This window comes from Pygocentrus nattereri, chromosome 24 (genome assembly GCF_015220715.1).
Source record: "Pygocentrus nattereri isolate fPygNat1 chromosome 24, fPygNat1.pri, whole genome shotgun sequence".
NCBI lineage: Eukaryota > Metazoa > Chordata > Actinopteri > Characiformes > Serrasalmidae > Pygocentrus > Pygocentrus nattereri.
Genome location: NC_051234.1, coordinates 18,668,207 through 18,682,497, shown reverse-complemented (window position 1 = coordinate 18,682,497; position 14,291 = coordinate 18,668,207). Strand labels below are relative to the sequence as shown.

General features: G+C 36.4%; 1 protein-coding gene across 2 annotated transcripts in view; it reads right to left on the bottom strand.

Moving 5' to 3' along the window:
• Window positions 1-3,815: 3,815 nt before the first annotated feature.
• The window catches only part of dok6 (docking protein 6), a 115,648-nt gene continuing 105,172 nt past the window's right edge, over window positions 3,816-14,291 (bottom strand). For both annotated transcript variants that reach the window (XM_017696140.2, XM_037533848.1), the window contains exon 8: window positions 3,816-3,982. In XM_017696140.2, coding sequence (XP_017551629.1) covers window positions 3,837-3,982 — 146 coding nt within the window. In that variant the 3' untranslated portion in view covers window positions 3,816-3,836. The remainder of the gene's footprint in view (window positions 3,983-14,291) is intronic.

The window sequence follows — 14,291 nt, the reverse complement described above, 5'->3', positions numbered from 1 at the left end:
GCACGCAATGCCTTAGAAGAACCACTCTCGGCTTCCTAAAGTTCCTTTCAACGGAGAACCATTTTTAGATGAAATGTGTGTGAAGAATTTTTTAAAGGATTAAATTACTTCTGCATAATGTAAAGGATCAATGTGCGCTCTTTAAATCTTTAAAAGGTTCTTCGCACTCACAAATCTCTTCAGACAAATTTTTCAAACATGGTCCTTTATGAAAGCTTCCTAGAACCTTTACATTATGCAGATGTTCTAAAACTTTCAAAAAGTTTCCAAAATGTTTTTAAAGAACCGTCCATTGAAATGATGGAACCAAAAGTGGTTCTCCTGTAGCACTGGTCTTTTTTAAGAGCATAGGTTCACCTCGCTTTGCTCACATTAGATTTTCTTACTGTTATTTTTCCCTTGTGTAAGTCAAACACCTTCAGTTAATGTTTATAGTTTTTCTTTTCCAGAATATGAAAAGCACGCATTTAAACCAGCCAAAGGTGGTTTAAACACCTGAAATGTTTGAGTGCTGATGAGCACTGACTTCACAACAAGGGGATAAAGTGAACATGGGCTTCTGCTTTATTCCTAAGGTAGGACTGTCGCTAATATTGGCACATGTGATATTGTTTTCCTCTAAATAAACCTAAATGGACCTTAATATGGGAAACACAAAAAGAGCCTGAAAAGCAAGGTGTCTCCAAACTTTCTAAGTACTGTAATCTCTTCTACAAGACAGTAAATATTACACTGTACTGTTTGTGTTACTGATGGGCGATGAGGGACCGTTTCTTTTTTCTGGCTATTATTCCAGAATCTGCATCAGAAGGCACTTTATAGCTGGCATGAGAGAAATTCTGCATCATCAGCTACAATCTGCGTCCTGACATGACCCATATATCTAAATGATTGAAGAAGATGCTACTTAGATTCATCACGGTCAAAAAAACGTTGCAAGCCAAAGTACATTATTGTGTACAGACATTAGGTCTACACAATATATATATCAACATCACTTTTGAGTTCTTACTGCGATATCAGCTTTCATCATACTGATTCCACAATATTTAATATGTAAATGAGTCCCTAACCAATCACTGAATGTTTCACAACGTGCTCTGAACAGATCCTAGATGTCTGTGAGGGGGGGTCTGGATGAATCACCATCTGTATATGATTCAGCAAAAGTAAATTAGGGTAAAAATGATGCAGGTCAGTCTTTCAACAACGTTCACTGTTTGTATTGGAAGATCTATTACAGTCACAGTATGCAGCAGTTTAATTGCAATATGGGTATTTTGTCTGAGATGTTTTGCTCTAATCAGAATATTGAACACCTGCCTTAATTAAACCCAACCCAAACATTTTCAAATGCTGCAATTTTTGGTAAACACTTTCTTTTACAGTCCCCTTAGTTCCAGGAGGGTGTGAGGTACAAACTCCAACGTACAAGATCATTATTTTGGGTAACAGGACGGTAGGTTGAGAGAAATTGCACTGAAATGACAGGTTCTAGCTGTTAAAGTGATATAATAGAATAACAAGGTTGTAAATACAAACATACACTAAATATCAATTTTAATGTTACATGTTTAAGCAAGAAAGTAAATGGTAAACATCTCCAAGTACTCTGTAAATTGATAGCACAAAATACAAAGATTTCTGAAGTAAACAGCTCAGAATCAATTTTGTTTATAAATAATAAACATATACAGTACATAATGTATATTAGAGTCTTTGTACTTTATTTGTGTACAGTATTTAGTCATATAAAGTATAGCTACTTTTTATATGAAGTAATTACACAGTACTGTGGAGTTTCTTATACCTTATACTTACTCAGATGATATCCAGAACCTGTCAGGCATTTCAGTGTAATTTAGTTCGACTGTTTTGAAACCTACTGTCATGTAACCTAAAATTATTTTCTGGTACTCTGGTGTTTGTACCTCCCATTCACCTGGTTAATATCTGGAGTTAGGAGACGGTAAAAGAAAGCGCTACCCAATTTTTAATATTGCGAAAACTTAAAATATCTCGATGTGACTTTTTCTCCAATATTGTTCAGCTCTAATAATAGCCAACACTGTAAACAATGCAGAATTACACACAGCACTGCTTCAGATCTCTGGATATTTCAGCTTTGTCATATTAGGTGGCACAGTCATAATTATAGATGTACAATGCTAACAGAATCACATCAATACCAGCAAATAACTACATCAGACAGATATTTAGATTTGACCGGATATTTCAAACTGATATATGATAATGTACTTATTGAAGAGCAAAATGTTAAGACGATTTTGCCTAAAACATCTGCATTTCATCCCTTTTACTGTAATGTAAGTCTACATAAATAAATGTTATTTTCTTTAATGTTAATAAATCTAATGTTAGTTCAATTTCTATTTTTTTAACAAATGTTTGTACCAGCATTGGCATTTCTAATATCTGAGTTATCCTTAGACATAATAATTAGTACTACTGAGTCTGATTGAAACATCTGTCCAATTTCCAGCCACATTTCAGTTTGAAGTGAAACAATGCATAATGAAATGATCACAATGGAAAGTCATTCATGGTGGTCGGACGTTCTAGAAAAACGTTCTATAGCTTGAATTCCAAATGATTCTTACAAACTGGTTAGCCTTAAAGGGGAATCAAACTGATTTTTCTAAAGTTGATGTAAACAAAGTCAGAGAAGTTTGGTGTGAAATGCTCTGTTCTAGAGAAACGTACAGAATCAGAATTGTTCACAGTGTTGGTGATGGGAATCAGACGTCCACCTCTAAAAGCTCCCACACAGAAAATTATTATTATGAATATGAATTCACTGCCTGATGTCTGAGACATTGTTTTACGGTAGTTTTGAGAAAATTTGGCTTACTCCCCAAAGAAGGTTGAGTGCTGGTTTTGGATGGTAAATGAAGTGGCTACATCTGTGTTGTAGACATTGCGACCCCTGGTTCCCATCATCACCACTGTAAAGAAATCTGAGTCTCTACAATGAACTATTGTAAATAAATGACTTTGTTTACATCTCAACCACTGAATTTAGAAGGAAAAAGGTGGATTCAGTTTACAGTCGCATTTATGAGGTGCAAAAAACGGCAGCGTAGTCACTCATATACAAACTCTGAGGTGAGAAATGCAGAAAATAGTGTGAACTACAGCAGGTTTGGTTTTTACAGCGTCGCTGCTTGGTTGCCGATTGCTGAACCGGGCTCTGAAACTGTTTCTAGGAATCAATGAAAGTGAAAAGCCACCAATGAGCCTAAGCGAGTTGGTGGCTACAAGTTTCCTGTCACTGTTAGCCAGAGTAGCATGTTTTTTCAGACTATTCCTCTGAAACATAAGGAAAGTAAAGGAATCAAAGGAAACATTTTCCATATTACTTCACACACCACGGAGCTGTGACAGCACGACAGAACACACACAAACACAAAGAACAAAAAACCAAAAGGTGCAATGCCTGATTTAAAAGTGCCGGGTGCAAAACCACACAAACCGTTCCTTTAGCGAGACGCTAACTGTGCACATCTAGGAGGAAAAACACACAGAGATACAATCAACCTGATGCGCAGGAAACTTTCCAGTGCTGAACTGATTTCCACTACAGCAGAAATATGAAAAAAGAAGAAATGAAAAAGTGCAAAATTTAGGCATTTGTAGTTTTACAGCATGTACAAAAAAGAGGCTCCTATATTTCTCCGAGTTCTGAATACATACAGCTCTACAGGGAGTAATTCATTGTACATCGGCCCTATACTGTACATGTGTCTATCAGTTGTCTAAAGCTGTGAAATGTCTTTGTTTGTATTTTTTCCTTCTTTTCTCCCAGTAAGCGCACGTCAATGCAGCATTGTGGAGCTGTAATGCTTTCCGTGTCCACTAGAGGGCGAGGCTGCTCTCTCGCTGCTCTCCTCTTCACTCTGCTCGTTCAGAAAGCTTTGGAAAGTCTGTGCTCGAGGAATGAGTGTCATTTTGGAGCTGGTGCCTGGAGGAGAGAAAGTGAAGTCATTAGAACGGCCATTATAGCACAGATGAGAACAAAAAGTGCTAAATACCTCAGGACCAAGTCGTTTTGCCCCCAAAATCTGGCAACCAGCTACAAAAACTGCTACACCCTTTACACTTCATACTGAGACACTTATTTTGAGACAGTTGAGACATCACACACTGTCATGTTTTTCAGTGTTGTCTAATAGACATGACGATGTATGTGTACATGGACTACAGTACATCAGCTAAAACAGTGTCACGCAATATGTTTGACTTTTCCCTGAACTAATTAGTCTTGTTACAGCACAGCCTGGTGTTCAGAGGCAACTGCCTGTGTGTTCTTGAAATAAAGAGAGATGTGTGGGGGTGAGTTAGGGACATTTTCTCTCTTAGTGGTTTATCTGCATTTTCCACAGCACAGATTTTACCAAATGAATGCACTGCTGCGAACAAGCACAAATAACTGCAGAACTTCCTTTCATAGCAGTTACTGAATAAATATTAGCACTAACTATAATTCATAATACGTAACCTACTAATTTACAGTTTTTACTAACTCATAGTAAATTGTGAAGTTCAGAGTAGTTACTAAATAATTCACAATGAACACTGAATAGTAATATAATATTTATACTAATTACTGTAATTTGTTATTTATTTCATTTATTAGTTATAATTTATAGCAGTTGCTCAATAATTCATAGTATTTATTATAAATGATATAATAAAATTCACTTTTTTAGTGAATAATTCATAGAAGTTTACTGAATAATTTACAGTGGATACTGAATTTCATAGCATTAACTATAATTTATAATGTGTAGTTTTACTAAATAATTCATAGTAGGTAATTAATTTGTAGCAATAATAGTCTTAATTAAAACCCATAATATATTCTAATTTTGTTTTAACTGAATAATTAATAATAGTTACTGAATATTTTTTTAAATAGTCAAATAATGTTAATGTTGCCCATTGCTGGCTACTAACTTCCATTCTTTGTTGGCAACATTAGCACATATGGTTGAGCTGTTTCTTCTGGATTAACATTATTTTAAAAAAATAAATAAATAATAATAATGATAAAAATAATACATTATGACTGGTCACACGGTTAAAGTGCTCAACCTGCTCTGTGTGGCTAGAGCGTCACTCAGCCTCAGCAAAACCACAGTGGAGGTTTTTGGAAACACTGAACCAAGTTCAGGTCTCTTAGAGCAACACTGACCCACACAGAGGCTTTAACACTTCAGCCAACTCGCACACAGTCAGGGCTGTGTGGATATGTGTCCCTACATTTTCTGGACAGGAAAAAAAAAAAAAAGCTCAATTCAGTTATTTAAAACTGTAAGAGTAACATTTTTTTGGTTCTTAAAGTCAAGAGTACAGTCGGGTGTACGACTAGTCTATAATTACATATAGATACTTGCATATATATAAAATTCTAGTATGGGGAATTATTAAATAGTTACTTACAGTCATATGTAAAAGTCTGGTTACTTTGGAGGATTAAAGTGAGGTTGATAAATGGTCAAGTAGAAATAAATTATGACTGTTTGTGGTCCCAAAAACAGCACACGTACAAAAACATACACAGTGGAACAAAGTGAAGCTCAGTGAATTACAGTATAAGAAAACACAGGCCCTTTCACAGCCCACTGAAACAAACGGAGATATTGATTCCATTACCACATCTGTGTATGTAGGTTGAAGAGAAGATATTTGATTTGATTGAATTTGCTGAAATGTTATTGTAGTGTTCAGTCTGGTTTGTGAAAAAAAATCCATAATTAATTTTGCAGTTTGTATTCAAATATTATAGCATAACAACGATAAAGTAGCAATCACTCTATATGTCTATGGGTTAACTGTAATTATTAAATAAAAGTATATGCATGTATATAAACACACACACACACACACATATATATATATATATATATATATATAATATTACACTCATCTAGGCTTTGGTCAGGCGAGTCTATGTAGGTCGACTGCATGCATTTTCAATCACACACACACCAGTTTAGATCATTAGCAGATGATAAATTCTCATTAATAGTTAGATGAATAAAAATTTTATCCATTTCTGAAGGATAAGCTGAAACCAGTCATTTCGTTACATACAGAAGTAGCTCCCGATGCAAAATCCAGCTCATACATGCTCATTTTAATGGACAGATTAAGGTCATGTTCATAAAGAAACTGAAATAAATGACATTTAAGCAACACACACATTTTAATTAATACAATATTAATGCTTAATAAGATTCAAGGCAGTTCAGAAAGACATGGTGAAAAACTTCCTACATATGAGAATGTTTAAAAAAAAAATCAGGAACAGGGAAACTGTTTCTCAGTCATGTGCAAAAGTTTTGGCACCCCCATAAAACACAATGTGGCCTGTTCTAGAGTTCTGTTCTAAAGTTACATTTTATATAAAGATAAAATCTAACTTTTTTGTTTTCATTTTTACACATAAAAATCATTAAGTACATTTATCTGCAACTAAATTGTTTTTCTATGCTTGAAAACGGCGTCCAAACGTTTAAACTTTTCAGTTACTTCTTATATACAGTAAAAAAAAAACTCTGCAAAGACAAAGCACGACCGTAAAAAGAGAAAGACAATCGTTTTCTAATTCATCATTAGTTTGATGTGAGAGTAAGACGTTCTAGCTCTGCTGTCGGGCCATGAAAGAACAGTTTAACAGACATTATTAAACAGCTGCTGAACAACAGAGCTGATCTGAGAGACAACAAATAAAATCATTAACTAAAGCCGTAAACAAGCTCATCTGTCACTCAGACCCACTCGGTCCCTCCTGAAAAATGACTGATCTCTCTGAGCCTCATCATTACAGCACAAGGTCACACCATCTTATCTTACGCAGCAGCTGCCACGTACGAGAAAGAGAGAGAGAAGAGAAAGAAAAGTGGAGTAAGGTACAGAAATGAACTGAAATAGGACCGAGCAATAGTCCTGCAACACTTCACACAAGCCTAATTATTATATTATACATATATAATAAAGCAGACATACCCTAAAATTCTGCACAGGCAAGGGTGAGCTATGACTCTTAAGACTTCAGTTCAGGCTATAAATGACAAAACTCAGTTAAAAAGACAGAAAAACAACTTTATGATAATGCTAATGTCTCTTCCCTATGGGGTACCAGTAGTACGCTACCACTAAGCTAACAGTGATGAACATTTTTTGAAAGACACTGACATGAAAATGTATTCTGGATTCCATTGGCTGTACACATAAAGGCAGTAATATGACATAGTTCCAAAAGAGAACAGGAAAATAACAATAAATCACACAGTGAAGACATTTGATAAAGAAGGAATACCTGGAGCGTACTGATGGAAAGAAAGCTTCAGCTACCCGGCTTGCTATTTTTTTATCATCCATCACTCAGTGTACCAAAAAAACATCGGGCCTCATTCACCAACACCTTCAGAGGTTTTTTTCTTAAATTTGTTCTTTAGAAAAAGTCAGAATCATTTTGTGTTCTTAAATGGCAGAACTGTTCGCTACTTCGTGCTCTTGAGAGTGCACACTCTTTTCTTACCCAAGACCAAATCCTGAATTAGAAGCTATGCGAATGCCAGAATCTTTGTGAAAACTGTAAGTGGTTTTAAGGAGAAATTTCTTCCTGTCATGATTGGCCCCTCCCAGTCCTCCATGTGCTTTTGTTTTGTTTCGGTCTTGTCCATGTGCTTTCTTTGTTTTGATTCTTCCCTGTCCTGCCCTCTTGTTTCTAGACTCCACCCTTGATTGTTCTTACCTGTGTTTACCACCTGTGTCTTGTTAACCCTGCTGTATTTAAGCCCTGTGTTTTTCCCTAGTTGTTGGCTGGTCTTTGTAGAATATTTTTGTGTGTTTTTGTGCTTAGTCTGTGTTCCTCGTTGTCATGTCTGCCCATCATTCTATCCGTGTTGGCTCTCTGACCCTGGGCTGTCTTGACCCTGAGAATGGATTTGCCCTTAATAAATCTAGCTTCTCTCAGCATGTGCATCCACCTCATCATCGCTCCTCACTCACATCGCTACACTTCCTAAGAACAGCTGGTGAATGAGGCCCAATGTCTCTTTAATGCAAGTCAGCTCCCAACAGTCACCTAAAACGGCCAGCTCTTTGCAATAAAGATGCAGACAGGTACAAACTAAGGACTCACTCCAACTAACAAATATTTGATTGTTCCTTAAGTGTTTATTTTACTTATAAGCCTGGACCACTTGGAAAATAATGACTGAGCACCCATTCTTGAACAAAACATCAAAGTGTTCTTGTTTTTCGAAGTTCGAGACAAAGGCCCCTAAAGAAACAAGGCTATTCAACAAGAGAACTTGTGGCTTTGTAGAAAAAGCACTGAGTAGAAATAGAATTAACACAAAAGTGTGCTAGTTTTTAAAATATAAGGGCCTCTACTCCTGCCTAACCCCTCCTGTCATCTCTCATTACGGATGTAGCAAAATTCATATTTATTAAAAAGCTTGCAATTGAGAGGATCCGGCGAGATTTGGGGGCAAAATATATGTTGGACAAAATGTATCCAGTCTAACATTTTTGCTCACCACAGGAGCAATTTTCAAAAATGGCATCTACTTTTCCTATAAAGGAAAAAAAGCATAGACCCTGCATAGAGTTCCTCATATGGACGTCACCTACTACAAAAACACTAAATAGGCCTGTATTTTATGATAAATGGGAAAAAAAAACATGGGCAGGTTTTGAAACAACAAGCTTCTGACCCTGATATACAGCTCGTACCTTTGAGCTGCTCAGCCTCATGACCAACCTTTAGTGTTTGGACATTTGATTTTCTAGCTCTCCAATGGAGACACAAAAAATATAAACCCTTTACGTAATTAATAAACACTTGATGTCAAAGAATCTCACAGGTGGCCTGGGGTTTCACTTTCTTTTTTAAGTGGACCAAACTCAGGACTATCACCATGAACATGAAAGGGACACAGTAGCAAAAGACCAATTGAAATGAATGTGTTTAAATGCACTTTAAAGGAAACTATTTTATCTTTTAGGTTCTCACTGCTGAGATTTCAACAATGTCGTTACCCACTGAGTGTATGGCTATGTATTTAGTAAGCCTTGAGGTTCTTCAGTCAAAAAGAAATTACCTTCATGTGAGCCACACAGAGCACAACAACAAAACAGATACTGTACTATACTGATGTAAATGTAAACTGTTTTCACAATGTATAAAACTAATGTAAAATGTTTGTTGTTTCATTAAGCAAAGGGACAAGCTCTAAGGTTTCGACCAGTGTTCTCACCGATTTGCTCAGTCAAGTAGTTTACAGTAAGAGGTACTGATTAGGGACGTATCACTGACAGTACTAGTATGGGGTATGGGCTGGATTCAGAGCTGATTCACTCACACTCGCAAATAATGCACTGATCCTAACATCCAATATCCTCGTAAGCTTAGTATGCACTGCTGTGCTAATGAACAAACAACTCAGTGAACAAGAGTCTGTTCACACAGCGTAGTGCTGTTGGTGCTATAGTAGTTGGACAACAAAGTTGCTGGTCACTTTTAGCCAGAGGTGGACGAAGTACACAAATCATGTGCTTGAGTTAAAGTAGAGTTACCCAAGGTGAAATATGACTCCAGTAAAAGCAGAGGTCCTTACTCTAGACCTCAACTTGAGTAAAAGTACAAAAGTACTTGCCTTCAAATTTACTTAAGTCAAAGTTAAATCTAAAGTAAAAGTACTAAAAGATTAATTATGGCTTTAATGTCCTGTTATCATTTTTGTAACAAGACTCGCTTCATGAACTCATTTTAGGTGAAAATCCTCCAGTGTCTCTCTTGATAAACTAGTCTTTTAATAGAACGTCACTAATTAGTGACGCTGACGTCTATTAAAATGATCATAAGCACAAAACACTGAAGGTAAACAGTTTCCATCAGGGAGAACCGAGTGGCTCTGAAATCACTTTTACAAACAAGCAACGTTTTAGTTTCAGATTACTTTGTAAATTGGTTACAAGTTGAGTAAAAACTGGCTTTAAACTCAGGATCACAAATAACCCAGGCCCTCCTCGCTGTGAGGCGACAGCGCTACCCACCACGCCACCGTGCCGCCTGTTCATAAACATAAACATAAACTAACCAAAACTAATTTACTATAAAATGAAAGTGATTGTATGAATTCAGAAAAAAATATGCCAGTCATGACTGCATGTGTGGACATATTTCTATATTGTGGTCTATTTACACAAAGTTAGGTTAGTTCATTGTTTAGGTGACGTATGTGCTCCCAAAATTTTTAAACTGCTGGACTGACGTTGAACTGTGTGCTTGCACTGGGTCGGTATGACCAACAGGTCAAAACAAGCTCAGAACAAAGTGACCGCTGTGCCCTGATTGGTGTTCTTGCTTTGCACTTCTTTTGTCTTTGACATGTTACGTTTTTATACACACAGAAACCAAAAGGCACGACAGATTTCTCAAAATGTAGTGGAGGAAAAAGTAAGATATTTGACTTTGAAATGTAGTGGAGTGAAAGTAAAAAGGTGCCCAAAATGGAAATACTTAAGTACAGATACACAAAAAAACTAAATTACATTTACTTAGTTACTGTCCACCACTGCTTTTAGCATCCTGCCTAGGCATATTCACACAGTGAAAAACACAGTCACAACAATTTCTGCCATAACTGGTAACTGCAAATAGCAAGATGTAAATGTTAATCTGTTGATTTTTTTATTGTTTTTGTAAAATAGGCTGTAGAGAGGTCATATCATTATACTCAAGTACATCACAACCTGGTTTTAGTTTCAGGGCACAGTGGGACACAAGTAAGCAAAGCTAAAAAATCAGTACTCAGGTTTGCAGTGTGTTGTTTGGAATAAAACAGCTTAAATACAACATATTGTGTGAGTCACCAAAGAACAAGGTTACTAAAATCTTACAGTGTATGTCAGGCTCTAGTGGACAGTTTTTCATGAAGTTAGCATTTCTTCTGAACCTTTTTGCCTGTAGTGCAGCTCTAAACAGAGTGCTGCTGTAATGTATCTGATAATTGAGAGGATGATTAAAGTGAGGCCCTGAAACATGTCTGTGTACAGACTGGCAGATTAGTGCAGTCTAATGAAGACGGCTCATAGTTTACACAAACACAAACCACAGAAACAGAATCTCTCACTGTAACCCTTACAGCTATAGCGGTAGTGTGTTTGGGGAAACCGGAGAACCCCGAGCAAACCCACACAGACACAAAGAGAACATGCAAACTCCACACAGAGAGGACCCCGGTCACCCGGCCGGGGAATTGAACCCAGGCCCTGCTTGCTGTGAGGCGACAGCGCTACATAGTATGCCACTGTGCTGCCCACTTTATAAATCATTTTAATGGAAATGAAAATGAGAAGCAGTGATTTAAAGATCCATTTTTTTTCTTTACTCTCCTGTGCCAGTCCACATGCATTCAAACAGCAAAATCAGTTAAATATCAGAACTATTTCACAGTTTTAAGTTTTACAGATTTAAGATTCCTTATTTTAATATTTTCCTTTTGTTTCATCACTACATAAACACACATTTTCATAATTAAATAATAAAAACAGTGATACTTGGTCGTCCGTGTATCAATACTATATTTAACCCCAACATATTGCGAAATACCAATATTATATTATTTTTTCTCCAGCTCATAATATTTATGTAAGTGCATGAAACGGCATTGTTTGTTACATAACGAATTACATTTATATTCTGACAGGTTCTGGTTTGCAACACCAAAAATTGACAAAAATGTGGCAAAAATGTAAAGGATGGCTTTTTTCTAGTTAAAGTAGAATATCAGGTTTACTGCAATGCTGCTTTTGTCTCACCATGTAACACAGGTGAGGAAGAGGCAGGATGCAAGTGCATGACGGGCACTTTATTTAAAGGTTTTTTTCCAAAAACCATGGTCTTCAGTACAAGCAGGGGTCAAAACATATGAAGGCAGAATATTCCACGACATGATGAACAGACAAAATAGGCAAAAACAAGAAGGAATCCAAAAACAGAAAGTTGTGAAAAACCTGATTAGGAAAACAAAAAAATTACTAAAAAATAAAATAGTAAAATCTAGGACTGGCTCAGAAAACAACGATGACAGGCAGGTCCAGAGGAGCTAGAGGCGGGGAAGACCAATCCTGGTTGGACTAGTCCAACTGAAGATTCCCAAGACACACTGTTACCTTGAGAAAGTACAGTTGTATCCAAAGATTTGTTGATTTTAATTGTGCATTAAAATGTGCAGAAGTGTGTTCTCTGTAGAGGATGTATTAACTTACTCTCACTTAGAAAATCAACAACACGTGATTAGACCTGGGGCATGCAAACTTTTGCACACGACTGTGTAATATAGTGCGGCTGCCCCATTTTCTCACTGTTTAAAGTGATGAAGTGTGTAGAAAGTGCACAGATCATATATCAGCAGAAACGCGGCACTTTCATTATCTTCTACATCTGTGCCGTCCATCTTCGACAAAGCATGAGTCAGCAAAATCCTCTCCACTGATTACTAATTCATTTACTGGTGGCTCATCCAGGATCCATTTTCGGTTCAGACAGTCATCAGTAATCTGTGGAACGTTCTACCACACGTATTGTTTAGGCATTATTAGTGTCTGTTCATAAACGAATGAAGTTAAGATGAAACAGAGTCTAATCACTGTAGCCTGTCGTCAGTATTAATGAGCAGCTCTGACACAATGAAAAGTGGGCTTCATTAACGTACACCGCTGTAGACGAGCTGATGGAACTGCTTTAGTCCTCAGTTTCTTCACTCTTTGTACAGTTCATAGGACACTACACTGTTCAGTATGGCTGTGATGGCACCATCACTGCATTACACAGCCACATATTTTCCACTTACTCATAAAACAAGTGTGCCAACCTACCCCTCACTACTTTTCCCTCGTAGCATCCAAGTACTTGCTGTATTAACAATTTTTGTCATTTTATATACTATAAATCCACATTGTATAATAAATGAGTATTTTTGGATATTTTATTCACCATTCCTGGAATTCAGTGAACAAGAATTTATTAAATGTTAAGTAATATATTATAATTATCGTTTTTGTCAAACTATCTGTCTTGAAATTTGATCTCCACTTTTGAAATATGATGAATTTTGTATGTTAATTTCAGTAGAACTTTATTCTTTATGTTCTATCACGTGCTACAGCATTTTCAGTCGTCATTTACAGCTCTGTTCATTTTGGACAAGTCAACATTTTTTTATAGCTAGTAATTTACTACTTATTTGAATATTTTTGTATTTATCTGCAACCAAATTGGTTTTATTCCACTGAAAACTGTGATTGCACTGTAAAGGACACTGCAGAATGGACACATTAAGCCACAAAACATAGCAGATACAGTGCTATACTACAAAGAATATGTTCCAGTGAGCGCTCCAATACATGTCAATTTGAAGTTCATTTTTATACTCCTAAAAATGTAAATATGTAAATACAATGTACCTCTCGCCTCAATATATAGAGTTCTTAACATATTCATATTAACATATCATCATGACAGTTTTTATAGATCTATTTCTTAATAGTTACTCTGATTGGCCTCTAACTGCAGTGAGTGACAGTAAATGTAACATTTACATACATGTGAATGTAACACTAACACTAGTCAGTAACAGTGACTGCTCTGATTGCTCTGTTTCTCATATTTTACTCTGATAGGCCTATAACAGTAACAATCGGCCATTATTGATTCATCTAAATGCTTCTGTCTTTGTTCTGCTTTGTTTATATTTAGTATGGTACATTACATGTAAGATCTTATCATTTATTCATATCCCTCTTTTTGTGTTATTGCTTTGCTATCTAGGGTCAAACATAGCAGGATGGGTTCCCCTTTTGAGTCTTGGTTCTTCTCAGTGTTTCATCCTCTTACTCTCAGGGAGTCTTTCTTGCCTCTGTCACCCTGGGCAACACTCATTTTCTGTGTTCCTGTATACCTGGGTTTTCTGTAAGGCTGTGTAACTGACCTCATTGTAAAAAGAAGAACTATATCACATACATCATTTTGAATCGTGTTTGGCATCCGTTCACTATCGATACGAGGTGAAAATAAGACTAGGCTGAGATAACATACTGTTAGCACTTGTCTGTTCATCTAACATCTAACTGTACTCTGTAGATTTCAGATTCATCTATTTGGAATTTCTGTTGATTTGATATTTTTATTTAAAGCTGTAACGGTAAAGTGCTGAGTGGTATGCTATCGTGTACTAAGAAACTGAACAGTG